The 19513-nt window shown below is 35.1% G+C and overlaps 1 protein-coding gene across 4 annotated transcripts in view; it reads left to right on the top strand.

Annotated features, from left to right (window-relative positions):
- The window catches only part of LOC124643379 (homeotic protein distal-less-like), a 115287-nt gene that overhangs the window by 33834 nt on the left and 61940 nt on the right, over positions 1 to 19513 (top strand). For all 4 annotated transcript variants that reach the window (XR_006985930.1, XR_006985931.1, XM_047182355.1 and 1 more), the window contains exon 3: positions 6884 to 7071. Coding sequence is in view for 2 of the 4 variants with exons in the window: in XM_047182355.1 (XP_047038311.1) it covers positions 6884 to 7071 (188 nt within the window). In the remaining 2 variants the exon portion in view is untranslated. The remainder of the gene's footprint in view (positions 1 to 6883; positions 7072 to 19513) is intronic.

Below are 19513 nucleotides of genomic sequence, written 5' to 3' on the forward strand. Positions count from 1 at the left end.
GGTTGAGGAGGTCAGATAGGCAGTCGCTTCTTGTAAAGCACTGGTACTCAGCTGAATCCGGTTAGACTGGAAGCCGACCCCAACATGATTGGGAAAAAGGCTCGGAGGATGATGATATTCTTACTCAAACAATAAAAAATACATTATACATTAATAAAAAGGGTCCAACCCCAGAAAAAAATTCAAAAAGGTGTGTCCCCAAGCCAGCCCATCCCTCGGGGTCTCATCGTGACATCGAACCCGGAACCTTCCTATCAAACAACTGGCCCCAAGACATATACACATAATTGCATACTGACTAGCTTTTAATTATGGCCTTAAAACATCATTTTTATCAACTTTTTGAAAAATTCTTTCGCCTTAAGCGCAGCACGTGTAGTATAATCGCGTGCTCAAGTTATTTCTAATATTATTTATTTAAAGCTATTTTTTTCTTTTTTTTTAAATTTTTTAATTATATTAGTTGTAGTACTCCGGTTGTGTAATATTTAACTGTGTGATGGTGAAAAAATACTACTTATTTTAACTTAGTGGTTTTCCGCGGTTTCACCAGTGTCCTGAGAGAACTACTGCCCGTACCGGGATAAAATATAGAAATGTTATTTGGGAAGAGTGTAGCTTTCCAATGATTCAGTACTTTCGGAGCCTTTGAGTACTTAACAAACAAAAATATGTTTCTTCTTTATTATATTTATTTTAACAACATATTGTTCGATAATTTGACTACTTTATCATTTTAAAAGCTCGTAAAAATAAAGTTAATAATCGTTAATACTGTTCATTAAAACTTATCGCTGAAATCTCAATTACGATTATATTTTAAGAAATATTCTCGATAAATAAGCACATAATTATACCTAAAAATAATGGCCGAACAGAGTATTAAGTCTTAAGTATGTGTTAATTAAGCATTTAAATAATAAAACCTTGTCATGTTCACACTTTAATAAAATATGGATTCTGTGTTAAAATGAGTTTGTTTTGTATTTATTTTATTACTGAAACATATCTATAAATAAGATAACTAGGTATTTCACTTAAATTAACTCATTTATTCATATTTTTATCTTTGTTTAAATACCCAGTTTTCTACAGGTAAAATATGACTTATACATAATAATATTTTTGTATAGGTACTTACGAATTAAAATATATTTTTGTAGGTAGAAAACACTTCGGTTCACAACAGTTCCGAAAACTGTAGATCTAAATAAGATTACTCAGGAAAGAGATCCTAAGCCCAAAGCGTTGGACACACCCCTTGCTCTAACTTTGTAACAAAAATAATACAAAAAAAACTTTCGGTTCTAGTTTGAGCTCGTATTTTGTCCAAAAAACAAGCATTTTGAGACGTTTTTTTGAAAAGTATAAATAGGGCACGTTAAACTGTAGGTCCCGGCTATCATTGAACATCCTGGGCAGTCGTTACAGGGAGTCAGAAGCCAGTAAGTCTGTCAACCGGTCTTGCTGCGGGGTATTGGGTTGGCCGGGTAACTAGGTTGAGGAGGTCACATAGGCAGTCGCTCCTTGTAAAACACTGGTACCTAGGCACTTCGCTGCATCTAGTTAGACTGGAAGCCGACCCCAACATAGTTGGGAAAAGGCTAAACAGATGATGATGATGAGTTTTGTTACTGCCGTTTCGTGTGAATTTTAAGTGTTAATTGAGTTTATATTAACGTAATTTCTCAACAAAAAAAAATAACAACTGAAACAAGTTTATCGAAAACTTGTTCTCGATAATTTTATTTAATAAGTTAATAGGGTACGGTTAAAGTAATTAAAAGTTAATAATTTGATTCCCACAAGACTTCGGTAAAATCAAAATGGAATATCGTATGAAAGGGAAAGGTTAAAGTTTTTTTACTTTTTTACTCAATTCAAACGGCGCGATTTTGTTTTCTCGTTATGGGCGGGACGAAGGTGACGTGATTTTTCTATGAGAAAAACGCCTTATTTGTGTGTTTTAATTTTCCGCACGAATTTTTTTCGATTTTTTTTGTATCATTTAGTCGAAGTTAAGTTGAAGAACTTGGGATATTTAACATTTAAGATCTCCCTTGTTCAATTTGTCTTAATAAATTACTTAGACAGACCTAAACAGTGGATTCACTTAATTTACCCGTAAAATATGGTATTTTAGTACTAAATGACATCTCAGTTACCTACATAAAGAATTTCGCATTAGTTAACTTAAAACCATTAGGTACTAACAAAGAAAGCATTTCACTCCAACAAATCATAATAAACAAAAACCACAACGAAAGTACACTTAAACACAAAATTTTCAAAACGTTTTACAACTGCTATCACAAGCTCGTCTGTTCATACATTTTTTTTCAATTTTTTTCTTATTTTTTTTCTTTTTTTTTCGAATCTGGCAAAGGGTTTTATTGTTTTTTAGCTGGTACGTTTTACGTTGAGTTTTTCGGTAGGCGGGCAATGGGCGGGGTACGAGTGATACGGCGTGCGTGTGGCTCTGGTTTATTTAATTTTTATAAGATACGAGTTAGAATAATGTTATTGCGTGGGTGACATTCGTTTAGTGGGTGAAATTTTGTTCATGGTGAAGATAAAACAGATGTCAAAAGCTAAAAATTACTCCTTTCTTTGCAATAATTAGATAAATATGAGTTAATGACTAACACCTTCAAAGATTGGCTATCAACATACATTATACTCTTCATACCTATGAGAAGAAAAATAAGGACGAACTCTCCAATCCTATCAGCGTGTAACACAGATACATTGTACTTTCAACTCCAAAAATCCACATAATTATAAAAAAAAAACTCAGTAACCACATCACTATTTATCGACACGACATCAGCACATCACTAGTGGCTGGAGGGTGTGTCGCAGCCCGGGGCATCGCATTGTTTCGCCGTTTCGTATGACGGACGCCGACGTACACAGACATACATACATACAACCCGACCATGGGAAGCGAGTTGTAGTTTTTTGATGTACATGTGAAATGTTCATAAATCATTTAATTTATAAGTTAGATTTGGTTGGCGGTTTTGCTTGGGTTTTGGTGGTAATTTTCCTGTACTTGCTAAGTAAACTTATAGTTTTGAATTCATAGATTTAAAGACAAATCAAGTATACACATAATAAAAATTATATAGATTAGTTTTACATAGATTAAACATATATATTTTTTTCAAAATCTTTAATCAATTGATCTATAAAAACCAAGTCCACCAAGTTTTATTTAAGTTAAAAGTAACTGTTTAAAAAAATTGATATTTAAATTAATAGAGTTTTAACTTGTCCATCAATAGTACACTTTTCTATTTTCATACATGGGAAAGTAGCTCTACTTCATTTGTAACGTTTACAAAGCAAGGGCCTGATTTTGATGATCCGATTAAATAAAAAGTATCCTCCATTATAAGGTTTTTTTTCATTTAACATCTTTAGATGTTACATGAAAAAAACTTCAAGTTATGTACTTTAGTACATAACTTGAAGTCCTTTTAATATTAGTCAAAGATCACTCAAAAATTACCTAATTTCACAAAGACAAGTTAGCTTACATCTTTGACAGTAAGCAAACACAAAAGATACGTTATTGAAACACGTTCCTTTTTCAAACTAGTGCATTAAAGTGGAAGTATTAATATCGCTGTTGATTTACGGGTCTCGGCTGCGCAAACAGTTTTGCATATCTAACGTTGATCGCGACTGTACCGAGAGCGTTGCGATTTGTAACTGAATTCTGAATTTGAATGGTTTAGAACTTTCTTTTTTATTTTTAATGTTTGAATTTGGAATCTTTGAAGGACATGGCGGACTAATAAATAAATATTTAGTCAAATTCAATGCTCAATTGAACTGTTAAAACGGTTAATTTCTCTGCAATTTGTATGAAAATGTGAACTATGATGTCACAGATTTTTCACATCGAGCTGTATACTTATTTTGCCGATAATAACAATAAAATACCTAATGAAAATATTTTTTCCATCAAAACGATAAACGAAAGTGTTATTACTTTAAGATGTTCTACCAAATTTATATTATGATAAAGGATTAATTTTTGACCTAGTCTAATACCTAATTGAGGGTTTTTCTGAATAATTGTACTGTATTTAAAATATCAAGTAGCGGTTTTATTACATCTGACAATCCGTCATCTCAAAATTAAAATATTCATTCATTTTGAAGGCTGAAACCAAAATTCCATTACACTTATAATCACAAGCACATCTAAACAAGAAAAAAAAAACGGTCTCGCGTTCGATTTTTAAAAAGCGCACCAAAAGAGCCGCGGACAATTCCAAATTCAAAAATTTTCCACGGCGCGCGTTCGGGTATCGAGTAAAAAAGTTTAAAGTGCGTTCGATATTAATATGCAGTGCTGAGAATCGAGAGTTCTCGTTAGTGTTGCGAGAGGGACGGTTTTAATCGATTTTAATGTTAAAGTTTGATGCGAATACTAAACATTGGGGGATGTAGAGTGAAATAGTGTTGTTTTTCGCGTTGGCTGAGCCTGTGTTAGATAATTAGGTGATGAAAAAAGCCCAAAATATCAAGTGCTAGCCGTTTTCCCCGCAGTTTCACCCGCGTCCCGTATAAACTGCTGCCCGTACCAGTATAAAAATCTTATAGCCTATCTTACGCGGGAAGAGTGTAGCTTTCCAATAGTGAAAGAATTTTTAAAATCGGTCCAGGATTTGAGTTGAACCATTAAAAAAAAATAGAAGATAATCGATACAAAAAGAAATCGATACCTACATAATAATCGATACCTAACTCCCAACCAACTCGATTACAACACTATATTCACCAAAAAGCCGGGGTGTTACTTGCGGCGATGCGATGTAGATACGGACTCAGTAATTACAACTTACCACTGACTATTATCAAGTAGCGAATGCCTTTCATATATTTGACAATTCTAGATCTTTAGGTCACGAAAAATTACAAAACGATTTTTTAAAACAGCATACAATTAATTAGTGTCTAGTACAAGAACCATTATAATCTACATTACTATCAGTAAAACTTAAAACATCAATACAAAAACAATCGATACAAAAATAATCGATACCTAACTTCCAACCAACTCGATTACTACACGACTCGATTACGACATTTCCCAGCACTATATTCACCAAAAAGCCGGGGTGTTACTCGCGGCGATCCGATGTAGATACGGACTCAGTAATTACAACTTACCACTGACTATTATCAAGTAGCGCATGCCTTTCATATATTTTACAAAATGGATGGCCATGTTTCACAGCCTGTCTTGTGTTGAATATTTATATTGTAGATTTATTACCGAGGTATGTGTGCTGATTTATATGAGAGGCCGTATGCTGTTTGAATTTGGAAGTTCTGTGTTCGGTGTTTGAAGTTTTGAACTTATTTTGTTTATAATTTATTTATTGTACTTTAGTGGCCGGTCTCAATATTCTATCTATTGTTGTTTTGCTTACTGAAGATAGGAATTTGACAATTGACTTTTGACACGGGGCTAATGTCAACATTCTATCCTATTATATCTAGCAGAAATCAATAGATAGATAGGATATTGGGAACGTGGTTAGATGGATAGATAGATAAATATGCTTTATTATATAGGTCCATACATTTTTTCATTTTTTATTTTAGTACTAATTGCAGTAGGTACTTTGTTTTGGATGGCACGTTAAACTATAGGTCCCGGCTGTCATTGAACATCATTGGCAGTCGTTACGGCTTGTCAGAAGCCAGAAATTCTGTCTTCCAGTCTAACCAAGAGGTATTGGGATGCCTGGGTAACTGGGTTGAGGATGTCAGATAGGCAATTGCTTGTAAAACACTGGTACTCAGCTACATCCGGTTAGACTGGAAGCGGACCCCAACATAGTTGGGAAAAAGCTAGGCAGACGATGTTTGAGACCAAAGAAATAATTACATCATAGCTGTCGTATGAAACTATCTCCAGTCTTTAGGTATTCGACATTGGCACTCCCTAAATCTTTTTTATCTCCACAAGATTTCATTAATTTAATCAATTTCAACTTACCACTCAATTTCAATTCTTTATGAAATCAACAACACAAACTAACAAGCGTAAATAAATAAGATTTATTAAAATCTTTGTAACAAACGCATGAATTTAATTATATACATATCGGCGCCATTGATTTTAGAGTCTTGATTGAATTTTATTGCCTTCTTCAATAGTTTTCAATTGATGAAGGTATATTAAAATGTTGTAGAGTTTATGAATGCGTTCTATGGTAAGAAAAATAGATAGATATACTTCATTAGGTACACCAATTTTTACATTTTTGATCTTATTCTAGTTAAAGTAGGTGACATAATGGGCGGTCTTATCGCTAAAATAGTTTATAATAAGAAAATGCGTTGTATTTTTTTGTCTATAAGTACTTTTGGTTAGGTAATAACAGAAGACAATCTAGATATGACTTTTATTTAAAAAATCATCAAAAATCAATGAAAATATAAATTTCACAGATACTTAATCAATTGAAACATTATTTTGAGAAGAAGTTCAATTGTTTAATATGTATTATGATCCGAGATGCCATAATATACTTACCGAAAATTGACGGATTCTATCGAAATACAATGGTAAATTTCCGAGATGCAATATACTTACCGAAAATTGACGGATTCTATCGATATACAATGGTAAATTTAGACACTAACCGTCGTACCACAAAAACATTTAAACGCTGTTGAACACTTGTCTAAAAATATGACAGATTATGACGTTGAAATAAGGTCCTTTTTGCAGCCATTTTTTTTGACAAGTATTCAACAGATGTTTAAGTTTTTGCAGTCATAAAATTGTCAACAGTTACATCTCTACAACCACGAATTTCAACCACCATTTCTAACCAAACCATCTTCCCCACAGAAAAATGCGGCCTCTCCGATGACCCAGGGCTCCGCGTGAACGGCAAAGGCAAGAAGATGCGGAAGCCACGCACGATATACTCCAGTCTTCAACTGCAGCAGCTGAACAGAAGGTTCCAGAGGACACAGTACCTTGCACTGCCTGAGAGGGCGGAACTAGCTGCGAGCTTGGGATTGACGCAGACGCAGGTTGGTGGCCATTTTGGATTTAGTTCACCATATTGGATTGCTGTTAGGTTAGGTTACGATAGACTTAAGTCTACAGCTGCAGCAGCTGAACCGAAGGTTCCAGGGAACCTTGCAGTGGTTATAAGGGCGGAAGTAGCTGCGAGTTTGGGATTGACGCAAACGCAGGTTGGTGGCCATTTTGGATTTGGTTACGTCATGTTATAGATGTTAAATGACATACTCTAGATCTGAAATCTAGACATTAAGACCTACAATTTCTAGGTTTTTCTTTTGCTGTACAATCGTTTTCTACGAACATACAGTTTCTTGAAAGCCACTAAAGAAAATCAACCGTGAAAAAATATCCTTTTATTTAAAAAATAGGCAATAAAGCCTCCTTAAAACCCAGTAGCATAGACTTAAATTTTAATCATTGGGATTATCTCGCCACTTCAAAAACCGCGAAAAAAAAAACGTTCTCGATGGTTAAAGAATACTCTAATACACTATTGTTTCGTAAAAAAAAAACACACAATATGTAGACTATTCACAATGAAATTACTACTTAGAAGCAGCAGTGCGTTATCTGTGACAGAAATTAAAAAAAAAACCTCCTTGTCTTTTAATTACATGTTTCGAACATAGTAGATATACTGCTGAGTTAAAATGAATCTTATTTTTAATGTGTTAAGGTTTATTTTTAGATGAAATCAGATTAAGAGATAAAAAAATATAGTGAATGTACACAGTACGTATAATTATAGGTTTGTGACATAATTACTATGGAGTCGACGTGTGGGGATTTTTTTTTCACTTTTATTTTTTTTTTTTTGAGAAAATAAAAATGTTTTTGTTTAAGTATTAGTTAGTTGTTGCAGCCGACTGTTAAAAGTATCGGTTTTGATGGATTTTAATATGAGAAATTTATGAGTGGTGGATAATGTACTTCGGAGAAAAAAGTTGACTTTGACAAACTATACGTACATATGCGTAAACTTGTTTCAAAAAATAACTTGCACGGTTGTATGTCTTTGAATTATGTGTTTTTAATGTTTGTCTACCCCTTCTGATCTGTCCTTTAAGATCAGAAGTGGGATAGATTGAATTTTTTGAAACAAGTTTACGCAAATGTACGTATAGTTTGTCAAAGTCAAAAAAAAAATTATTTTTTGAAACAAGTTTACGCATATATAATTTTCTATGATTCTCACCACTTATACTTAAATAAAAATTGCTATAACACTTTATTCATTGCTTCATTCAAGGCTACAATTTTTCGAAACCTATGTAATGCTTTTAACTAAAGGTAGTATCTGTTTTATAAGAGAAAAGTCTTGAACTGTAACTCTAGAAAAATTTAACAGGTTAGATCAGACTTACAAAAAAAATACAGTAAGTAATTTAATTTATCATTCATTACATCGCAATAAAAAAATAACTACATTACAACCAAACTCTATAGTCTATAGCAATCAAATCCCATCATTATTATAAAAAATATCTCCACCATAGACAAACGCATGCGTTCGGAAACCATATTCCGATTGGTTTCGTTCGGAAATTGATTCGTCATGTGTCACCGTAAGGAATGAGTAATCGCGGTCGGAACTGACTGCGTAGAGTAAGGAATGGGTAGACTCGGCGAGATGACAAGTGAAGGGTTAAAAATAAAACTGTATGGCGGTGGTATATGAAATATGGGTTTTATTAAGTTCACTTATGTCAATCATGTCATTTCATTTCAAAAAGTTGATTTGGTAAATGTGATTTCGATAATTTCGATTTCCATGCAGGGTTACTTTTAGGTTCAATTACTATTATATACTGGTTTATTTAGTATCTAAAAAATCAAGTAACAAGGTTCAAAGGCCAGAACAGACAAATATGCGACAAAACATTCAATCATTCACCACCTAACCGTAATGCATTAGTGAAATAAATAAAATAATGCTTATTTTTTAAATCATCCTAATACATACATAGTATGGTTCGTCAAACCATTATTTTATCTTCTTTAAAAAACATGGATAACCATTACTGACGCATTGAATTCTAAAACAAAATAGTACCTACATATATACAATTCTGTACACTCTATTCGTTCTGTAGTTAACTTGAACGTTATAAAAAGTAAGAGCCAAGTTAATTTTATTATAATTTAATATTTCTCAGTTATTGTCTGTGCACCGCACTTTGATGAACCCCGCGTCAATAGGGTTGCGCTGTTATCGAAACGTATGACTGTCGATAGTTTTTGAGTTGGCTGTCAACAGAACCCTATAAGTTTTCTTGATAGGTAATCTTAACAATCCCGAAAATTTATGTTTTATTTATTTATTTAAACTTTACGCAACATGAGACATGCACAGAGGGGGACCTAATGGGTATAGGCATACAAAGATTGTATAAAATAAAATATTTTCTGTGGTAGCATTCTTCCAAGCTAAAATCAGATGCTTTTTAAGAATGATAGGTACTAATAGTTTAAAATAAAACAGCTTCGATCGTATCATCGAAACTTATGTGCAAGTCTAAAAATCAGCAAAATGAACAACATACTTAATTTCTCTAACATGATATAATATACCTTTTTAACATCAAAAACATAGCTAGTTTTTCAACATGAAAAACCCTTTTTCAACATCGACACTACCGATAGCTCGATACACTTCCAACACCCAACCCTACAACCTATTCGATTCGATTCCACATTAAAACAAAAAAGACGGAATTAAACTCCGTACTATTCCGGTCTTTACAACAAAAACTGTACAATCTAATCTCGGATTGCATTGCTTAGAACATAATTAAGTTTACACCACCCATCTTCAACCTATTTCAAACCTTAAAGCTCACAGTATAAGGTTATATTTCCCACAACTTTACTACTGTGAGTTACGTTTTTGTTCTCCATAATAAATCATAGCATTTGTCTATAGGTGCTGCTGATTTGCTATTGTTTCATAAGCTGAACATTTTTCTTATTAACTGGCAAGATGTTTCTATACAAACTTTGATGATAATTAGTACTGAATTAATTTTTGTGATATGGCAGCACGATATGTGAAGGGAAGTGGTGTGTTGTCATTTTGATGAGAGTATCGATACTTTTGCTAGAGTGTGAGTAAAAAATGCGAGTATTGGTAAACAGATTTAGATGAAATTTTGCCTACATATGCATAGTTCATAAATATTAGTAAGTATAGTTATCGGCACGAATCTTGAGCTCTGACCTACATCTGCGCAGAAGTGATTTATTAGCAAAGAACCAATCCCGAGTGACGGCTATGACGCGATGCACTGCCGGCCAATCACCGCTTTAGCCCGCCCGCGCCTCACTTCATACCACAAAAGGGACCCAATAAATCACTTCTGCGCAGTTGAAGGTCAGAGCTCAAGATTCGTGCCGATAACTATATCTGTAGTTTAGGGTACGAGAGAAGTCCGTTCTAAAGGTTTAGTATGTCGACTACATCTTTTCAGTAGATCTACTAGGTTTTACAACTGCTTCAAAAAAAATATTGCATAACTTTTAACAAGAACTCAAAACCAGTACTATTGAAAAAAAAAACGCGAAGTTTTTAATTGCTCTTATGCAATGGGATTAAGCTTATAAGGTCAGCCTTTTTTATCGATTACATTGTGTTGCCATGTAATGAATGAAAAAAAGGAAAAAAAAAAACTTAATGATTGATTGGTCTTGAGTGCAAGACGTATTTTTTTATGTTTAAATAACGAACAGCTTTAAAGGGTAGATAGAATAGGAGTCTTGTTTTTAATAACTATGTAGTTTTAAAACAAAACTTTATTGCAAGTAGGAACTGAGTTTATTAAGTGGGATTAGGCGTATGTGTACAGTTATTTTCGTAAGAAATCTATAGGTAACTAATGAAAAATTCGCTTTATATTCTATTTGATAAATAGTTACCAATTTAATTTCTCTATCGTGAGCTCCTGTCATGTAAGGACTGTTTATAATATTTCTTGTAGGAACAGTTTTCTAAATTCGTTACCTGTTTGTGGCTATAGGTCATCCTCGAGCAAACAGGCCTAAACATAATGACCAAAATATAGTGCTCAGACGAAGTGTCTTTGCATATGCCTCTACTTTTCTGTTTATTATGAAATAAAACTAAGAGATGACAGTGTCAACATGCAACACAATAATTTGGCTGCAAAAATACAAAAAAAATCCAAGTACATAGAACTCACCGCAAACTATTACCAAACGCAAGTAATATGGGACAGCTTGATTAAAACTTACTCAATACTATGTTTTACTCAATAAACTTACATGCGTACAATATTCTTTGATGAGCGTAACATCGATTCTCATGTCTGAACAGAATCCGATACGGTTACGCTTTATCGTAATTAGACGCATTTATCGACAATTTCGATTTCGATGGCGCTGTACTATACAAGCTGTTGATTTGCATGCGTGCCATAGTCAAGGACGTAATTATACTTATGATTCTCAACCCAAATCAACAAAAAAATTGGTACGAAAATTTTTGATTTTAATTTTTTTTCGGAAATTCGTCAATGTCACTTACCCGTTTTCAAACTCGGCGCGTATGTTACTGGCCTCAAAACCGTGCTGCTCCCTCACACAAACGCGAACACAAAGCATACGCAACGATTATTCATTAATTTCATTCATAAAATTGGATTACTTCTGAAATACTACGACATTACAATGACAAAAATAACAGTGCATATTAGCTATTTCCCGTCTACTGTATTTCCAATCGATTATTTACGTATTTTATGTCCTCCTCCTGAAGTATGGCACAAATGCAAATCAACACCTTGTATAGTGTTTTGATCTGAAAAAAAAAATTGAGGAAGACTTATTTTCTGTTGCTTCAGGTTAGATACTTATTTAATATTCTAATGAAAAATTAAATGAAACTGATTGGAAATTGAATGGTGTTAGGCATATCCAACGAATTTCAAGTAGATATTCAAAACTCAAAATATTTATTTGCATGTTGACTCATATTGACTCATAACTTCCCCCTTAATTCAATTACTGTCCAGAATTTTATTTCATTTAAATAAAACTACTTTTACGGATTTTATCGCGTTATATTAATATTATTTAATCCCGACGTTTCGGATCCTTTACAGCATCCATGGTCACGGGCAGACTAAGGTGTTGGTCGTCTTGATATATTAGTTACAAACAGCTACCCTACATTTTGTTGATTATTATTGACAATCCGATTCACGCAAAACGAGCTCACTGTATCCTTAGGTCGAGCAGTTGTAGGCTTGGATTTTGATTTAATAGTTTCTATGATGGGATTCCAAGCAGGTGGTATGCACCAGCCATCTTCTCTATTGAAATTTGGATGTTTTTTTAATTTCAATATCCTCGCGAATCATCCTAGGTAGGAATCGGTTTTCTCTTGCAAGGACTTGTGGTTTATCAAATCTGATGTAATGCTGGGCCTTGTCTAGTGTGTGTTCACAAACTGCTGACTGTCTGGAACGGCGGTGTTTGACATCGGCGATGTGTTCTTTTACGCGATAAAATCCGTAAAAGTGGTTTTATTTAAATGTCTAATATTCGCGTAAGTGTCAGAAATCAATATTTATTTCATTTCTTCGTTTTGGGATTTAAAACATATTTTTCTAGTTTTTTGTTTACTCTTAGGAATTTTCAACATTTCCCCTAAAACATGGTGAAATGTCGATAGACCTAGCTTAGAGTCCAAGTACGACCCCTTGAGTAATTATTTCTCTTATCGTAAGTACATAAATATAAACTCTACCAACACCATATAGCCACAAATACCAACCACCTTCCACAACACTATTAGATTTCTCCCACACCAGAAAAACCAACAACACAAGGAAATTAAAGAAAATCATTCGCTGTACCGCACCGCACTGACAGTTGAAAAAAAAAACCGATTTGATCATAGCCTGTCAAACGAAATGATGATTGATGTACCTTAATCCAGTGCCGGGTAACTGTGACGAATTCACAAACTGTGTTCCATTGCTGTTATTTCTTGTCTCTGGTTTGTTTGTTGGTTGTTGGTCGGTATGTGCCTAGTGTTCTTTTTTTGAATCTGATGTACTTAATGAAAATGGGAATAATTATTTGAGTGTGTGTGTGTGTGTGTGTGTGTGTGTGTTTGCCGTGTCTATTTGTTTGTAAGTCTGTTGAGTTATGCGTTGGGATTATGGGTTTGGTGAAAAATAAGGAAATTCAAAATCTGAATATCAGTTTGTATTAGGTTTTTGTCAGTCAGCAATAAATGAGAGCAGTGTTTTAAAGATGAAGTTAATCTGCAATAGAGGGTGACATTGAAGACCATTTTCTTCTTTCATGACTTCACAAGTAGCCAGAAATAAGAACTTATATACCTACCACATACATATACAAAAAAGTATTCCTGTATACCTTGGTCACGTCATCGTGCTCGAATGGATGGACCGATTAAACTGAAAATTATATGAGAAGTAGGTTAGACCCAGGAGAAGGACATAGGCTTTTTTGACACCATTCGGATACGGGAGGCAGTTATCTTGAGCTGCGACTAAAACCACGGGAAACCGACTAGCAAAGTATGTCTACATAAGCGAAATGTGTAGTTTTTTCTAAGTATAGAAATGAGTGTGTTTTTCTAATAATGGAACATAATATAATAAATAATTGGCATGACATTTCAGCTAACGGGACTGCCAATCACTAGAGTCCGTTTAAAGTTATTATTTCAAAGGTGTCATCATTATTTAGATATTAGCTATTACGAGATAAAAACATTTCGTTTATAATGTTCTTTTTCAATAAATAATTTTCATCCTGACAAGTCTGAAAACCAGTCTTACCAAGGGGTATTGGGTTGCCCGGGTAACTGGGTTGAGGAGGTCAGATAGGGCAGTCGCTCCTTGTAAAGCACTGGTACTCAGCTGCATCCGGTTAGACTGGAAGCTGACCCCAACCATTTACATCTTCCTAGCCTTTTTCCCAACTATGTGATGTGTGTAATATATTTTTTCTGTTTTTTGTTGCGGGTAAATAAAGTGGATTCTTGAGTTAAAACTTGCCTCCTGTTTTCCTCCTCCAATTTTATTTGGAAACAGGGCAGGAGGCAAGAGGAAGAAGAAGAAGTTGAGTTAAAACTAGGAAATTCAAAAGGTATTTATTTTTAATGCAGATATTTGCCAGTTCGTAGAACAGTCGGATAGATATTTTTTGCACTGGCAATAATTAAAATTTTTATTCTTATGTACTTACCTAATAATACATTAAAAAAATGTTTTATAATCTTCGGCGATTTTGAAAAGGGAATCCCTTGCGTAGGTACGAATTGCAAATTCGAATTTCGAGCGCTCTTTTTCCGCAACATCACTATAGGTACAGCCAGATATCGTAGAACACCGCAGCATTTCAAAAGAATTCTATTTACAAAAATACATAACGTATCTTAGAACCCGCCAAGTCACTATCTCAAACGTTAAGAACGATGACTTACATATTCCGAGTACAACCTCTGATTGGCTGTCAAAGTCCTACCGACGACCAATGGCAGCTCGTCAAATTTCATGACTGTGCGGTTTAAGAACAATTGTTCGAAAAAAGAACGTGCTTCCGTTAAAGTGGCGGGCTTCTGTTTTTTTTTTGTTGTCTATGGAGCCTTTTGTCTGTGGCCGATAGTTTCTTTTGTCTGTGCCGTAATAAATGTGAAGGAGTTTGATTGGTATTGTTTTAAAGTGCAAACGGTATTATTTTTTGTGGAAGCCTTAAAAGTAAATGTTGTACCTACTTTTCATGGGGGTCATAAAAAATGGGCTATAACGTTTTTGAAAAGAGCAAAGTTCTATTTTAAAAATCTTTAGTCTCTCACGGTTTCAAGCTTATTCAAAGCAAATTAATATCTAACACTGAAATAATGATAAATGGGACCTTGTCTTCCTGAAATTGCAAACAAGATCTTCAGCTTTTTAATCTATATTGTAAAGAGTAAACATTTTTTTTGTTTGTTTATACCCTTATGGCCCCAAAACTATTGATCTGAATGAAAAAATCATTCACTGTTGGAAAACTACGCCATTTCCGAGTAACATTCGGCTATTTTATGCGGGTACGGGCAGTAGTTCCTACGAGACGCGGGTAAAACCGCAGGCGGAAGCTAGTATTAGTATAGATTCTCAATGACCATGGCCCGCGTTTTCAAAATGGCGGTTTCCAATGTCCAAGCATCGTATCTTTATTTATAACAATTAAAACAGCATTGGCTTCATTGTGAACAATTGGAGACAATTGGTTAACGATTTTCCAATTAATTTAATTGTTTGTCGTTCTTTTTAAAAAGTTTTACTGCCCTATATTTTAGCTGGGTAATCTACTTTTGACATTTTTCAATGGTCTTAATAGATGAAGATGTTTAGTAGTTTATTTAAGGCAATATAGGTTACTAGCTACATCCGGTTAGACTGGAAGCCGACCCCAACATAGTTGGGAAAAAGGCTCGGAGGATGCAATAGGTTACTAGCTGTACCCTTTGACCTGTAAGAACGCATCCGGATAAAAACCCTATAGCCTTCCTCGACAAATGGGCTATTTATCACTGAAATTGTTTTTCAAATAGGGCCACTGAGATTAATGCTATCAAACCCATCTTTAACCTCTGATTTTGCAGTCGTCAAACCTAGTCACTTTTATCTATATAAAATGACATAAAGATCCCATTTATACTTACGGCTCATCAAAAATCACTTTACCACTTTCTTATAAATCTATAAGAAATAGCAGTGAATCATTTTCACGGTTATAGTATTACGTTAATGTATAACGTCAAAATCTTTGCGTATATATACTGAATATTCGCACCGAGAGCGCAGCCGTGAAATACTAAGGGTAGTATCATACTTGGCAAATGGCTTAGTCCAATGTCCATTTGATTGTGTTATAACTTCAACAAATGTAGGGGGTAGTAGAATTTGATAAAAAAAATATGACAAATTATTTACTTATACCTAAGTGTTGGCTCGTATGTTAAGTAGTTACGTAGAACTACTGATGATTAGAATAGGTCTTTATTTACGTTTGACATACGAGGCAACACTGGGATTCGGTTTCATTCGCGGTAAATAACTTCACAAAGCAGCCCTGAGTTTGGAAGTTGGGGACTGATCATACACCCATGCACAGGAGATCCCGTAAATGTCAGTCCTGCGCCTTATCTCTCTTCAGTCTTGTCGGATTGCCGTCCCATTGGGTTATGAGAATGAAGGAATAGTGAGTGCACCTGTGTGTATGCAAATGCTTGTGTCTAAAAATAAGTATCTAAATATTTGAATGTCTGCAAGCCATAACATCGTGAACAATTCCAATGACTAAACATGAAACAAATTCTTATGTACCTGTACCATTTGTACCACTTGTACCAAGACAAGTGTGTTAGCACCTTAAGAAAACTCGCTATCTATGAGTTTTATCTCTCAGTTTGCATGTCCGTTATCAGAGGAATGTGTATCTGTGGCCGCGAGTTAACTTTCGTTTTTACTTGGAGCTTTATTTCCTGATGTTGGTAGCTCACTTTTGATCTACACATTTTGTTGTTAATATTTTTTGAGTATTGTTATTTTTTTAATGTCCTGTACCTGAAGGGAAAACGGGAAGACACTACTGTCTGTCTATTACCAGGCTGTATCTTACGAACTGTGTTAGATAGACATCCGAAACCCAGGCCCTTGGCCGTTTGTTTTGTGCTGTCAATACTTCAGCACATTTTTCTGAAAAACTATGAATTCAAAATCAAAGTATTAATGTTGCCTACGTCTTAAGATTACGTGTGACGTATTATACCTTGGTAAACTTAAAACAAAACGTATTGCCTCAAGCACTTCTTGTGTAAACATGTTGTAGGTACAGGTGAGCACAGTCTAGTTAGTTTCAAGTTATTTAGTTACAAGTTAATATTAATGTACATAGCTTATTAGCGTATCAGCAGTTCACCCGCTTCCCGCGGGAACCAGTCTGCGCACACGGATAAAAGTAGCCAATAGCCTTTGTCAGTAAATGTATTGTTCAATAGGCTATAAAACACAACGCAACAAAATATTTCAAATCAGTCTAGTAGTTTTTGAGAACGCGCTACATTCAAATAAACAAACCTTAGCCAGACAATGATTACAAAAGGTCTTTATTTACTTAGAATTAGTACCTACCTACCCTAAATACATACATAGGTAGGCCTTATTACTTTATAAGTTTTCAAAATCCATATTTACGTACTTAGATTTGAACCAAACTCTACTTATGATGATGTCCTCCTAGCCGATTATCGGCTACGGCGGCTGTTCTCATGTAAGGAGATTAGCCAACTACGCAGGACATATTATAGTGCACGAGCATTTGCGCAGACACAGGTGCACTCACTATTCCTTAACTCTCATAGCCCGATGGGACGGCAATCCGACACGACCGGAGAGAGATCAGGCGCAGGACCGACATTTACGTGCTCTCCGATGCACGGGTGTATCAATCACCAGCTTCCAGGCTCCGGGCTGCTTTGTGAAAGTCTTCTAAAACCCACAAAGCGATTTCGGCCCGACTCGGGAATCGAACCCGAGACCTCGTGCTCAGCAGCCACACTTGCGACAGCTAGACCAACGAGACAAACTCTACTAAAAACTCTACTTATAACGAGCAGTTAAAACCATCAGTTACCGGTAGTACTAGATCCAGTTAGTCGCCGGTAAATGTTAACGAGTTAGGCAGGTGGCGCCAGTGTATAATAATATATCATAGTCCACTATACTTGTTGAGCTCCCGGTTTTACTTGATGTAAAATCTTTTATTTATAAGTACTACTTCATCCTCCGAGCCTTTTTCCCAACCATGTTGGGGTCGGCTTCCAATCTAACCGGATTCAGCTGAGTACCAGTGCTTTACAAGAAGCGACTGCCTATCTGACCACCTCAACCCAGTTACCCGGGCAACCCGATACCCCTTGGTTAGACTGGTGTCAGACTTACTGGCTTCTGACTACCCGTAACGACCGCCAAGGATGTTCAATGACAGCCGGGACCTACAGTTTAACGTGCCATCCGAAACACAGTCAATGGTGTCTAAGATATACTTAGAAAGTACATACAAACTTAGAAAAGTTGCATTGGTACTTGCCTGACCTAGGATCGAACCCGCGCCCTCATACTTGAGAGGTTGATCCTTTACCCACTAGGCCACCACGACTTTCATTTATAAGTGCTACTATAGGTACTAATGTTATGAGAGGAAACTTTCATTGTAAAGGCTTCGAAATTACTGAATCGATTTGGATTTTTTTTCTCTTGTGAAGCTACACTATACCCGGGTAGGGCTGCCATCCGTCCGGATTGCCCCGGATTTGTCCTCGTTTGGAGGCCGTCCGGGGGCCGTCCGGGCGGGGTTTCAAGAAGTGTCCGGGGAAAACCCGGACACTTTTCATGTAAGGAAGCACCTCATTGAATTTAAGTAAATGTTAATATTAAATGGATTACAAATTAGGTATTATTTTGTTTAAAAAAAATCGTACTCGTTCGGGAAAAAATGCGATTTACGCCAAATGTCCGGGTATTTTTAATATTTGTCCGGGTTTGGCGAAATTCGAGATGGCAGCCCTATACCCGGGTAGCATTAGGCTCTATATTTTATCCACGTATGGGAAGTAATTTCCACGGGATATGGGTGAAACGGTGGAAAACAGCTAGCGTAGCAAATGGAGGCTGCTAATAATGAATTTTTGTAGGATCTTAAAAAATATGGCACATGATTGCAAATAATTTTCTGATTTTCTGTCTCGCTTTCACACCAAAACTACTGAATCGATTTACATCAGAGGTACACAGACAGTCTAAAGCTTCAGAAAGCTTTAACCGAGTGCTGGAAGTAGCTCCCTAATAATCATGAGGAACAGAACTTATTAAATATACTTATTATTCAAGCCACACTTACTGGAATCCTCAGATATCTTCAAAATCCTGAAATACTAGTATTTTAATAATAAATTCTAAGCTCGCTTTCATAATTTCTCGAGATATTAAAACTACCTTTTCTATCTTGTTTATGTTCATAAATTAGTCAAGGTATGTTTTATTCATTTATCACATTAATGGTTGGAAGAAACATGATATCTGAAATTATCTTATATTTTAGTTATCCCGTCAGTTTGTTAATATTTTAAATTTGTGACGAGTTAAATTTAATCTTTGGAAAGGAGAGATAACGTATGAAACACCACACCAAGAAGTTATTCTACTGCTACTCTTTAGGTACTGTTTCACGCAAAAATACTACGATTTTGATTGAACTTGGTCTAATATAGCTAATTGTCATAGTAATAGATTTATTCGGGTTCAAGAATAGTTAAGTATTGCATTGATAATATACCTTCCACATACCTATATTATTAGATACATTGTCCACCAGTCTAACCAAGGGGTATTGGGTTGCCCGGGT

This window comes from Helicoverpa zea, chromosome 27, assembly GCF_022581195.2.
Source record: "Helicoverpa zea isolate HzStark_Cry1AcR chromosome 27, ilHelZeax1.1, whole genome shotgun sequence".
Classification (NCBI taxonomy): Eukaryota; Metazoa; Arthropoda; class Insecta; order Lepidoptera; family Noctuidae; genus Helicoverpa; species Helicoverpa zea.